Genomic DNA, 12,376 nt, shown 5'->3' with positions numbered 1-12,376 from the left:
AGCGGTAAAACTGCACCCATAGTCACTTTTTTGGGCGCTGGGGGGGTTACTCACTGATTTAACTTACACGTACACTTAGAATTATTTTCATCACTGGGGAGCTGAACTGGGGACTGGCTCCTCAGAGATCAGGCCCACTTTGAAAGGGTGCCCCAATCTCAAAGTGTGTTTGAGAGTCCATGGGGAATGTCACCCACACAAACATGAGCACTGCCCTACACCTCCTAAATGATGGCACCCCACTATGGGGTCGCTGAGGGCACCCCTTTTCAGACCTTCCCACACACTCTTTCGGGTCCCCCCGTTCCAGGAACCCCACCCTTCACCCCTCCACCTTGCAGAGGCCCCTTCATACCGACCCTGCACCCCCTCCCGCCATTCATACCGGCCTCCACCCTCCTTTCATGGGAACAGGCCCCCTCAGGTCCTGACCCTTGGCAGTGCCACTCAGGCACTGACTGGCACCCTGGTCAGTCAGTGACCAGGCTATTTGCAGTGCTATCCAAGCACCTTGGCAGTGCCTGGGTGGTAGTGCCATCGTGTCATTCTAGGAGTGCCAAGGTGCTCACATTCCAGGGGGAGGGCCAGGGCCCACACTGCCCTATCCCTGACCACCAAGGGACCCCCCCGATGGCCCAGGAGACCCCCAGGTGCCATGACGCCTGGTCTACGTTTGTGTGATCCAGTTCTAATCAGAGCCCGCATGATCGCTCTCTGGGGAGCCACTTAGATGATGGGAGGCCATTAGATAGAGGGTCCTCCCTGTTAATGGGATGAAGATTGACTTTAACTGGTGATAGTTGGTTTCCCGCCACGCCGCAGCAGGATGCGGTTCTCGCCAATGGGAGCTGGCTCGTTAGATTGGAAGTCGATCGGCATCTGCCGCGGTTCCCGATTTCAGACTCTACCGCGATCTAACTGACTCGCTCGTATTCATACCGGGCATAACGTAGCCATTAAATCACGCCCTTAGTTTGATAATGCTCCTGTGAAGCAACCTGCAGCATTTCTACGATATAAATACAAGTTGTAATTGTTGTTGAGATCAGCACATTTAAGGATGATCTACAGGGGCGAAGGCGACATAGTCATAATGGACGGATTTTCTGGCCTTCATGCCGGAGGGATTATATGGTCCCGCTTTCAGCGCATCCCCGCTACAGGTTTTGCGGCAACAAGGGGTACAGTTCAACTGGAAACCCTGTTGACAACAGCAGGACAAGATCCTGCCGCCAGCCACTGACAAGCCGCCCTGTGCCGCTGCAGAACACACGGCGGAATGAGAGTTAAATCCAGTCCAATGTCACTGGACTAGTAATCCAGGCTAATGATCTGGGGACACGGGTTCAAGTCCCACCACGCAGCTGGTGAAATTTGAGCTCAGTTAAAAAATCAAATATAAAGCTGGTCTTAGTAATGGTGACCATGGCAACTATTCATTGATTGTTGTAAAAAAACTAACACCAATTAGGAAAGGAAATCTACCATCCTTACCCAGTCTGGCCTACATGTGACTTCAGGCAATGCCATTGACTCTTAACTGCCTATCATGACACTCGGTTAGGGATGGGCAATAATTTCGGGTCTTGTCAACAACACCCATATCCCATGAACAAATATAGAAAACTGGGAGTACAAGACTCTGGGCCAAAATGTCAGTTTCCAGAGAGCCAGCTATGGAGAACCAGCATTTTCTTCCATCAACAATGGGACAGCTAGGTGGCACGGTGGCACAGTGGTAGCACTGTTACCTCACGGTGCCAAGGACCCGGGTTCGATACCGGCCCCGGGTCACTGTCTGTGTGGAGTTTGTGCATTCTCCCCATGTCTGCATGGATCTCACCCCCACAATTTGTGCAAGGTAGGCGGATTGGCAACACAAAATTGCCCCTAAATTGGAGAAAAAATATTTTGATACTCTGAATTTAGAAAAATGGGAAAGCCTTTCCAGGTCAAAGTGCATTGGAGGAGGAGGCAGCGTTAGGGCTTCCCAATTATTGAGAAGTTTTGAAATATTTTGTTTTTCTTCATTTGGTTTGTTTTTCTTCAGTAAGGATTGGGTCCATGTACTGTCTCTGATCACTTCAATCATATTACAAGTTTATGGGGGGGGGGGAAGGAAATCTGCCATCCTTACTTGGTCTGGCTTACATGTGACTCCAGATTCTTAACTGCCCTCTGAAAAGGGTAATTAGTGATGCCAACATCCTATAAAAAATGGCAGATTTCCTTCTCTAAATTGCATTCGTGAACAAGTAGGTTTTTATGACAATTGATGATATGGTCACTATTACTGAGACTAGCTTTCAATAGCAGATTTTATTTGTTAATTGAATTTAAACGCCACCACAGTGGGATTTGGACTTGTGTCTCAGAAAGAGCCTGTGGATTACTATTTCAGCGACAGTGCCACAATGCCATCATCTTGTTTTTTGCTGTTAGAGGCAATCACCAATTTTGCTACTCTTAAATCTATTTTATAAGACCATATTGCAAAATAACATAATATATTCTAATAATGATATATAATCATCTCTTTACCATATTGTGTAACATTGATTTAACATACTCTGTAATAATGATACAGTGGCACAGTGATTTGCACTGCTGCCTCACAACACCAGGGACCTGGGTTTCACTCCGGTCTTGGGTGACTATGTGGAGTTTGTACATTCTCCCCGTGTCTGCGTGCGTTTCCTCCGAGTGCTCCAGTTTCCTCCCACAGTCCAAAGGTGTACAGGTTAGTTGGATTGGACAATGCTAAATTGTCTCTGAATGTCCAAAGATGGTTAGGTTACAGGGTTGCAGGCATAGGGTGGGGGAGTGGTATGTTGTTCTTTTGGAGGGTCAGTGCAGACTTGATGGACAGAATGGCCTCATACTGCGCTTTAGGAATTCTATGATATATATTCAGCTCTTTACCAAACTCTAATAATATTCAGCTCTTCACCAAACTCTGTAATAATGATATATATTCACCTCTTTAACATACAATGTAGGTGTCTTGTGTCCAGACAATCTTATCTTCCCATCTGGAACAGCTTCTGGTCTCACTGGAAAGGAATAGTTTAAACAGATGTATCAATAATATTAATAAATCAAGACAAACACATCAACAAACTGATTAATATCTATTTAATTATATAATTCATTCAAAACCATTCTTGCAATGGACCATGTTACCTAACTGAAGCACAAAGTAAAAACACACAAACATTGGGAGTATAAAGTTTCTTGCACAATAACTATAGATTGAGAATGGATGCACACAGCTGTACTCTTCTCAATTGATCATTAGATTTTTTTCGCCAGCAGATACCTTACTCTTAAGTGTCTATGTTACCTTCAGACTGTAGCCTTAACTGAAAGCCAAACACTATGGATAAGAGGTGAGTGGTTGCTGAGAGACACTGCTCACTCCTGTACAGGGTGGGTGTCTGAGTCATTACCGCAATGGACGGGTGGTGTCTGGGTCATTTTTTGCTGGAATGGACATGGAGATGTCTGGGCCATTTACTGGAATGGACGGGAGTGAGTGTCTGGGTCACTTACTGGAATGGATGGGAGTGAGTAATCTGTGTCACTGGAATTGATGGGGGGATGTGGGTCACTTACAGGAATGGACAGGGCAGAGGTGTCTGAGTCACTTACTGAAATGGACAGGAGTGACTGGGTCACTCACTGGAATGGACAGGGGGGTCATTTACTAAATGGACAAGGAGGCGTCAGGGTCACTTACAAGAATGGAGAGGGGGCTGTCTGGGTCACTTACTGGAATGGACGGAGAGGTTGTCTGGGTCACTTACTGAAGCTGCAAAGATTGAGGTAAATGCTCCTCAAAGGGACATCAGGCCAAGTCATGACTGGCTGTTGGATGATGCCCCAGTCATGTGACCTAAGGGAGTATCCTCCTGACTCTTCCTGTTGGTGACATGGTGGGAGACTCAAAACCAAACGTGTTTTGGACCAGCATCCTCAGCAAATACTCTGTTGAACTCAGGCATATAAATACCTTTAACAACTTTCCAATGAAAGGAAACAGGAGACACATGGGCAATTCAGGGGATTACTCACATTTCGTGATGATCAGGTTGCCCAGCATCTTCTCTGGATAAGTCCAACACTCCTGAAAATCTATCACTGTGTTCGCCATTTGTACATTCAGGGGTTTCTCTTCCCGGAGGCTGGTGAGTGCTGATTTAATGGATCCTTGCAGCTCCAAGACCTCCTGCTCTGTAGCATAGCGAAGCAGCTGGGCCACAAGGCTTTTGCTCGCAGACATTCTTTTTAAAACATTTTCTGTTCTCATCAAATCTTCCTGCAGCTTCTGGATTCTGGCTGAGTGAAGCTCCTTCAGCTCATTCAGTAGCCTGTCCTCCTCCTCCTTCACCTTTTCAATGGCAGCAGTAACCCTTGCTCTGATCAGTTCTTCCATGTTATACTTGCCACTGTTCAGCTTGTCTATGAGCAACTCCAGGTCCCCCTGCGTTTTGCTGAACTTTCTTTCATTCTCTTCTACTGTACCCAGCATCTCTCGGAACTCATTCTTCTGTGCGGCAATCTGTTTCCTGATGCCACAGCAATTGTGGTCCTTGTGTTCCAGCACCAGACACAGGACACACAACCATACTGAGCAGGTGGTGCAGTAGAGACTGAACAGAAAGTAAAATTAAAAGGTCGTTCAGACAATTGCATCCAAACAAAAGATCAATTCACCGTTTGTCTGTTATTACTGTCCTTAGCTGTGGTCCTCTGCATCACATACGTTCCCTCAGTGACGAGCTGGTATGCCCTCAGCCAGGCACATTCCCTCTGCTAGGTACACATTGACCTGACTATGTTTTGTTTAATTGATTATGAGTACCAAATTCTTTTTTTTTTTCGAATTAAGGGGCAATTTATCGTGGCCAATCAATCCACCTACCCTGCACATGTTCGGGTTGCGGGGGTGAGACCCACGCAGACATGGAGAGAATATGCAAATTCCACACGGACAGTGACCCGGGACTGGGATCGAACCCGGGTCCTCGGCACCGTGAGGCAGCAGTGCTAACCACTGTGTCACCGTGCCGCCACTCATGACCTGACTATGTTTAATGATAATTCTACAAAACGATACAGGTAGTCACTCACAGGAGTTCACATTCCCCAAGTGAGGGTCACACCACCGAACACCCAAACTCTCCGAGTGAAGGTCAGTGTGATTCCTCAACACCCAAACTCTCCGAGTGAAGGTCAGTGTGACTCCCTAACACCCAAACTCTCCGAGTGAAGGTCAGTGTGATTCCTCAACACCCAAACTCTCCGAGTGAAGGTCAGTGTGACTCCCTAACACCCAAACTCTCCGAGTGAAGGTCAGTGTGATTCCTCAACACCCAAACTCTCAGACTGAAGATCAGTGTGACTCACTCACATCCAAACTCTCCGAGTGAAGGTCAGTGTGATTCCTCACACCCAAACTCTCCGAGTGAAGGTCAGTGTGACTCACTCACATCCAAACTCTCCGAGTGAAGGTCAGTGTGATTCCTCAACACCCAAACTCTCCACGTGAGGGTCGGGTGACTCCCGAACACCCACACTCTCCGAGTAAGGGTCAGAGTGACCCCCTAACACCCAAACTCTCTGAGTGAGGGTCAATGAGACATAAGCGGGGAGAAGATAACAAAATAACCTTTGAGGGAAACATTGAGGCCATCCTTCAAGAAGCAGCATTACCTGAGTTGCTGGTCATCATGAGTACTGCAAAAAAGATGCTTTGGTCTTCTAAGGATCTTCAAGAACTCGTCAGAATCCAATTTCCTCAATGTGCCCAAGGTCTGAACATACTTCTTATGATCCGTCATTAGCACCTGATGTGTATGGAGGCACTTTGTACACAGGAGCTTATCACACTCCAAGCACATGAACTCAGGAGAAGCACTGTCCTCACAGGAGACACAGCGCAGCTCATTGCTTGCCAGGATTTGCTGCTGTTTTTTCACTTTTTTCTGTAAATTTGCCACAAATACGTTGTCCTTAAGGGTAGTGAGATCTTCATTGGTCATCATTCCACAAATGGGACATTTGACACCTCTCCCGTGATATTCTTTCTGGACACAATCTTCACAAAAGGTGTGAAGACATAGGAGCAGTTTGGGTTTTGTGACTGGTTGGTTGCAAATCAAACACTGAAAATACTCCTCCACTTTAACTTCTGATCCAGTTGCCATAATCTGAAACAAAAAGTAACCTCATAAGACAAATCTATGTTTAAAGGTTTGTGGTCTGTGACTGGCTGGTTCACTAATAGCTAGGAAGAGAATAACGTACTCTTGGAAAGAGGACCTGTTTGGGGATTATCAGGACCTCGGAACAAAATTAAAGAACAGGTCCTCAAGGATTCTAATCTCTGAATTACTGCCCAAGCAAATTGGCATAGGAATGGGAAAACTGGGAAATAAACACGTGGCTAAAGGAGTGATGCGGGAAAGAGGGGATCCACTTCATGGGGCACTAGCCCCAGTATAGGGTCGGGAGGAATCTGTACCGTTGGGACGGTCTCCACCTGAACTGATTTGGGACCTATATTCCGGCAGAAAGAATAAGAGAAGCGCTTATTGTCACAAGTAGGCTTCAATTAAATTACTGTGAAAAGCCCCTAGTCGCCACATTCCGGCGCCTGAACAGGCTGGTCACAAGGACTTTAAACCAGCAAATTGGTGGGTGGGAAGAGGGAGGGAAGGGCAAAACTACAAGAAGTATATTTGCTACTGGGAACCAGAGCAGCAGGAAAGCATATGCAGGGCCGGCCCAAGGTACCGGCAACTCGGGCAGTCGCCCGGGGCGCCATGTGCTTGGGGGCGCCAGAGACTCGGGTCCCGCGCATGCGCAGTTGGGCCTGTGCCAACCAGCGCATGCGCGGTGGCCGCCCTCCCCCAGGGCGGCCCCCCCTCCGTCCGCCCCGCCCCCACTCGGCCCCGCCCCCCCCGCCTCGGCCCCCCCCCCTCGGCCCCCCCTCGGCCCCCCCCGCCCCCCCCCCCCCCGCCTCGCCCCCCCCCCCCCCTCCGCCTCGGCCCCGCCCCCCCCGAAGGGCGCTGAAGTTCAGCTTGCCCGGGGCGCCAGCAACCCTAGGGCCGGCGCTGAGCATATGAGGAGAAGGTAGAGGTTAAAGAATGAACAGACAGGGCCAGTCTAATGATTATGGAGGGGTAAGAAAACATAAAAGATTTAAATTTAAGGTGATTGGGGAGTGAAAGTTGGGGTGAGGTAAGTGTTATCAGAGATTGAAGGAGGTCAGAATATGTGAAAAGCGTAATGCACAATAAAATTCTGCAAGAGAAAGACAAATCAGTAAGACACATTTAAAAACCTTGAACCTAAATGCACGCACTATTCAGAATAAGGTCAATGAGCTGATGGCCCAAATAGAGACAAATGGGTATGACTTTGTGGGGATCACTGAAACACGGTTGTAGGAGGACCGGGACTGGGAGGTAAATGTTAAGGGTACTCAGTATTCCAAAATGACAGACAGAATGGAACAGAAGGTGAAGTTTCTTTATTGGTTACAGCAAGGCTGTATTCAGAAATTATATTGGCACGAAGGGCCAAGGTGGTTGAATCAATAGGGATGGAAATAAGAAACAAGGGAAAAAACTCCTTGCTAGGAGTAATTTACAGCAATACTTCCAAAGTGGGGTATAGTATAAACCAAGAAATAATGAGGGCTTGTGAGAAGGGCACAACGGTAATTATGGATGATTATAACATGTATATTGACTGGATTAATCAAATTGGCAAGGGTAGCCTCAACTGAGATTTCATAGAGTGCATGAGGGATTGTTTCTTAGAGCAATATGTTATGGAACCAACCAGGGAGCTGGCTATTTTAGATTTTGTATTATCTAACAAAGAAGGGTTGATTAATAGTCTTGACATTAAGGATCCTCTAGGAGGGAGTGATCACATCATGCTAAAATTTCAAATTCACATTCAGCGAGAGAGGACAGAGCATGGTTTTATTTTTTTTATAAATTTAGAGTACCCAATTCATTTTTTCCAATTACGGGGCAATTTAGCGTAGCCAATCCACTTACCCTGTACATCTCTGGGTTGTGTGGGCGAAACCCACGCAAGCACGGGGAGAATGTGTAAACTCCACATGGACAATGACCCAGAGCCAGGATCCAACCTGGGACCTCGGCGCCATGAGCCAGCAGTGCTAACCACTGTGTCACCATGCTGCCCTAGAGCATGGTTTTATGAAGGTTAAGTCGTGCTTGACAAACTTGCTAGAGTTTTAGCGTTGGCCAGAAGTAATTATACAGGCCTGAGGAAAGCGTTGGCTCAAGTAGACTGGCACAAATAATTGAGGGTAGGACAGTTGAGGAAAAATGACAGATGCTCAGGGAGATATTAAACACCTCTCAATTAAAGTATATTCCTGAGAGGAAGAGGAATTGTAAAAACATTCTATGGCTAAACAAGGCAGTCATGGAGGACATAAAGGCAAAACCTAGGGCATACCATACTGCAAAAGCTAGTGGTAAACTGGACGATTGGGAGAACATCAGGGGTCAGCAAAAAGCTACTATAAATAGAATCAAAAAGGCTAAAATGAAATACGAAAGGACACCAAGAGCTTCTATAAGTATATAAAGAGGAAGTGAATAGCTAAAGTAAATGTTGGCCCTTTAGAGGCCGATACTGGCAAGGTAATAATGGGGAACACGGAGATGGCGGAGGCACTGAACCAATAGTTTGTCTCTGTCTTCACGGGAGAGGAGGATAATAAAAATGTTCCAAGAACTTCAGTTCATGCAAAGGAACTTAGTGCAATACCCATCACTAGGGAGAAGGTATTGAATAAACTAATGGGACTAGAGGCAGATAAGTCTCTGGGACTGATGGCCTGCAACCTAGGGTATTAAAGGAGGTGGCAGCAGAGATAGTGGATGCATTGGTTATGATATTTCAAAATTCACTGGATTCTGGAAAAGCCCCGGTGGATTGGAAACACACTAATGTAACGCCTTATTCAAAAAGGGAGAGAGGCAAAATGTAACTATTAACCAACTATTAACTAGTGGCCAGGGTGAATAGGCAGTACTGTGCCCCTGGCACCAACCCCCGTCCCACAAACCCGTAACCCCACCCACACCCGGAGGGCAGACAAACTCCCACCCTGCACCAAATGCTGGCACCCATCCGGCCCACATGGCCGGGTCCCTGGCCACTGAAGCCAGCTAACTTACCGTTAGCTGCCAGATTCATAAAGGCCTGGAGAATTTGGCCAGTAAGGGCTAAGTTTAAACCATAGAATTATTCCAGCACAGAAGGGAGTCATTTGGCCTATTGATTCTGTGCCAGCTCTTTGTGTGAACAATTCACCCAGTCCCTCTCCACCATTGCCCCATAATACTTATAGAACATAGAACAGTACAGCACAGAACAGGCCCTTCGGCCCTCAATGTTGTGCCGAGCCATGATCACCCTACTCAAACCCACGTATCCACCCTATACCCCCAACAAACCCCCCCCCCCAACCTTACTTTTATTAGGACACTACGGGCAATTTAGCATGGCCAATCCACCTAACCCGCACATCTTTGGACTGTGGGAGGAAACCGGAGCACCCGGAGGAAACCCACGCGCACTTGTTAATTATGGGGACATAGAACATAAGAATAATAAGAAATAGGATTGTGAGTAGGTCATTCAGCCCATCAGGCTGCTCCATAAGATCATGGCTGATCTGAAGTGGCCATAACTCAATTTTCCTTCCTGAACCCCATAGTCCTTGACTAACTGGCAATCAAAAATCTGTCCAATTCAGCCTTGAATAGATTCAATAACCCAGCCTTAATTTCTTGCTAGGAGAGAATTCCTAAAACTAACGACCCTCTGAGAAGAAATTCCTCTTCATCTCTGTCTTAAATAGGAAACCCCAGACCTTGAAACTGCCCCTCAGTCTAAACCTCTCCACATGAAGAAATATGTCAGTATTTACTCTGTCAAGCCACCCTCGGAATCTTTTATGTTTCAATAAGATCTGATCTCACTCCCATGAATGTAGGCCCAACCGCTCAATGTTTCTTCATATGAGACATGCAGCTTAGTTAGAATATATAAATTGCCGAACTGCTTCCTGTCGGTGGTTTGACCAACAGCTAAATCCAGAAGCGACTGCCGTTCACAATCAGATTTTTAACACTTGAACATCCCACCCAAACCCAAAAAAACTCTCCTGTCCGTCTTTCTGGAATGGGAAGGATTCTCAATCGGCAGTGCGGCTGCTTCTGTGTTTGAAAAGGTGCTCTGATCTCTCAGATCTCTGAAGCAGTACCCAGACAACCCCAGAGCGCTATTTAGCTCGGAATACTTGCAGTTGGATTTGTGGCTGACGGTCCCTGTGACTGTTCCTCACTGCAGCCCGGAGAAGTGAAACTTAGCTGGGTGAAACTAGGCAAGGGGTAGGACTCGGTGACTGTACAGAAAACTGGCTGCTGATTGGCACAGCCCACTGTGTGCCTGACCAGGGCCCAATCCTGTAAATCTCAAAGCAAACAAAGCATTAGATTCAGTGTCAGTTGTGGATGAGTTTCACTTTCCGATATTAATAATGGGGGAGGGAGAGTGTGATACACCCTGAAACTGTAATGTAGGCAGAATGAAGGGACGTATTTTTAATTTATTTTCAGGATAGCTGCTCGACTGGCAAGTGAATTCAAAGCCCCAAGTTCTCACTGTAGGATTTGAATTACTTAATTATCTCTGATGTGCTCTCTCAGACCTCTGTTTTGCAGGTTCATTGTCACACCAACAACGCTACTGTCCGCCGTTAGGATTCACTGAGTAAAGTAGTCCCGGAGAAGTATTTTCTTGTGAAGGATACACTCTGATACACTCTGGCACTGGGCTGTCTGAGGTTTCACTTGAAACAGCACTGACCATTTATTCTGCATGCCCCTTCCAAGGTGCTACAGGGGAGTCAGGCTATACAGGAGGTTTTCCCTCACAGCTCAGTAAGGTAACCTGCACTAGCTCAGCAAGGTAACCTGTACCCACACCCCCCAACCCCACGGTCTATCCATCTCTCTTGACCACAACTTACTTCCCTACAAATACCCCCCACCCCTGACCAGAATCTTGGCTGCCGCCTGTGATCTCTCCGGACAGACACCCCTGCAATCTCTCTCTTTCAAGAACAAAGAAAAGTACAGCACAGGAACAGGCCCTTCGGCCCTCCAAGCCTGCGCTGACCATGTTACCCGTCCAAAGTAAAATCTTCTACACTTCCAGGGTCCGTATCCCTCTATTCCCATCCTATTCATGTATTTGTCAAGATGCACCTTAAATGTCACTATCGTCCCTGCTTCCCCCCCCCCCCCCCCCCCCCCCCCTCCGGCAGCGAGTTCCAGGCACCCACTACTCTCTGTGTAAAAAGACTTGCCTCACACATCTCCTCTAAACTTTGCCCCTTGTACCTTAAACCTATGCCCCCTAGTAATTGACCCCTCTAGCCTGAGAAAAAGTCTCTGACTATCCACTCTGTCTATGCCCCTCATTCTTTTGTAGACCTCTATCAGGTCGCCCCTCAACCTCCATCGTTCCAGTGAGAACAAACCAAGTTTATTCAACCTCTTATCATAGCTAATGCCCTCCAAAGCAGGCAACATCCTGGTAAATCTCTTCTGCGCCCTTCCATTGCTACTCCCTGCCAGTTCTGTATCCATCTTGCCAGCTCACCTCTGACCCCGAGTTACTTCACCTTTTGTGCTAGTCTGCCACGAGGGACCTAGCCAAAGGCCTTACTAAAGTCTATATCGACAACATCCACTGCCCTACCTGCATCAATCATTATGACCCTGTCTAATCAAAATTCCCACCATTCTGGAATTCCTGTCCAAAACTCCTAGCTCTTCGCCCTCCTGCATGTGCATCTCGGGAAATATATAGTTCTGTGACTATCTCAGAGACCCAATGGGGCCCTGGCTCATTCTGACTCTTAAAATAATCTTTTCTAACAGGACCACATCTACCCCTCCACCCTCTTCGCCATTGCTCGTGTCGAGTGAATCTGATTGCATACTTTTTTCTTGCATTTGGTAAAAATTTTTTACTTTCCCACACCATCCCTGACTCCCCCCACTTTACACCATCCCTGACCCCAAATCTTACATCATCCCTGATGCCCAATCTTACACCATCCCTGACCCAGTGGCGTGCAGAGGTCTGGTGATGCCCGGGGCAAATCTTGATTGTATGCCCCAACATAGACATAGAACAGTACAGCACAGAACAGGCCCTTCGGCCCTCGATGTTGTGCCGAGCAATGATCACCCTACTCAAGCCAACGTATCCACCCTATACCAGTAACCCTCCCCCCCCCCCCCCC

At 47.2% G+C, this 12,376-nt stretch overlaps 1 protein-coding gene across 1 annotated transcript in view; it reads right to left on the bottom strand.

Annotated features, from left to right (window-relative positions):
• Positions 1-10,470, bottom strand: part of LOC119964261 (protein PML-like) — a 29,813-nt gene extending 19,343 nt beyond the window's left edge. Inside the window, exons 1-4 of the mRNA XM_038793541.1 lie at positions 10,365-10,470; positions 5,716-6,212; positions 4,075-4,652; positions 2,980-3,053 (exon numbers count right to left, since the gene is read on the bottom strand). Coding sequence (XP_038649469.1) covers positions 2,980-3,053; positions 4,075-4,652; positions 5,716-6,209 — 1,146 coding nt within the window. The 5' untranslated portion in view covers positions 6,210-6,212; positions 10,365-10,470. The remainder of the gene's footprint in view (positions 1-2,979; positions 3,054-4,074; positions 4,653-5,715; positions 6,213-10,364) is intronic.
• Between the last annotated feature and the right edge of the window lie 1,906 nt (positions 10,471-12,376).

Source organism: Scyliorhinus canicula, chromosome 1 (genome assembly GCF_902713615.1).
Source record: "Scyliorhinus canicula chromosome 1, sScyCan1.1, whole genome shotgun sequence".
Lineage (NCBI taxonomy): Eukaryota > Metazoa > Chordata > Chondrichthyes > Carcharhiniformes > Scyliorhinidae > Scyliorhinus > Scyliorhinus canicula.
Note: the sequence above shows the minus strand (reverse complement) of the source record. Positions and strands in the feature narration are given on the sequence as shown.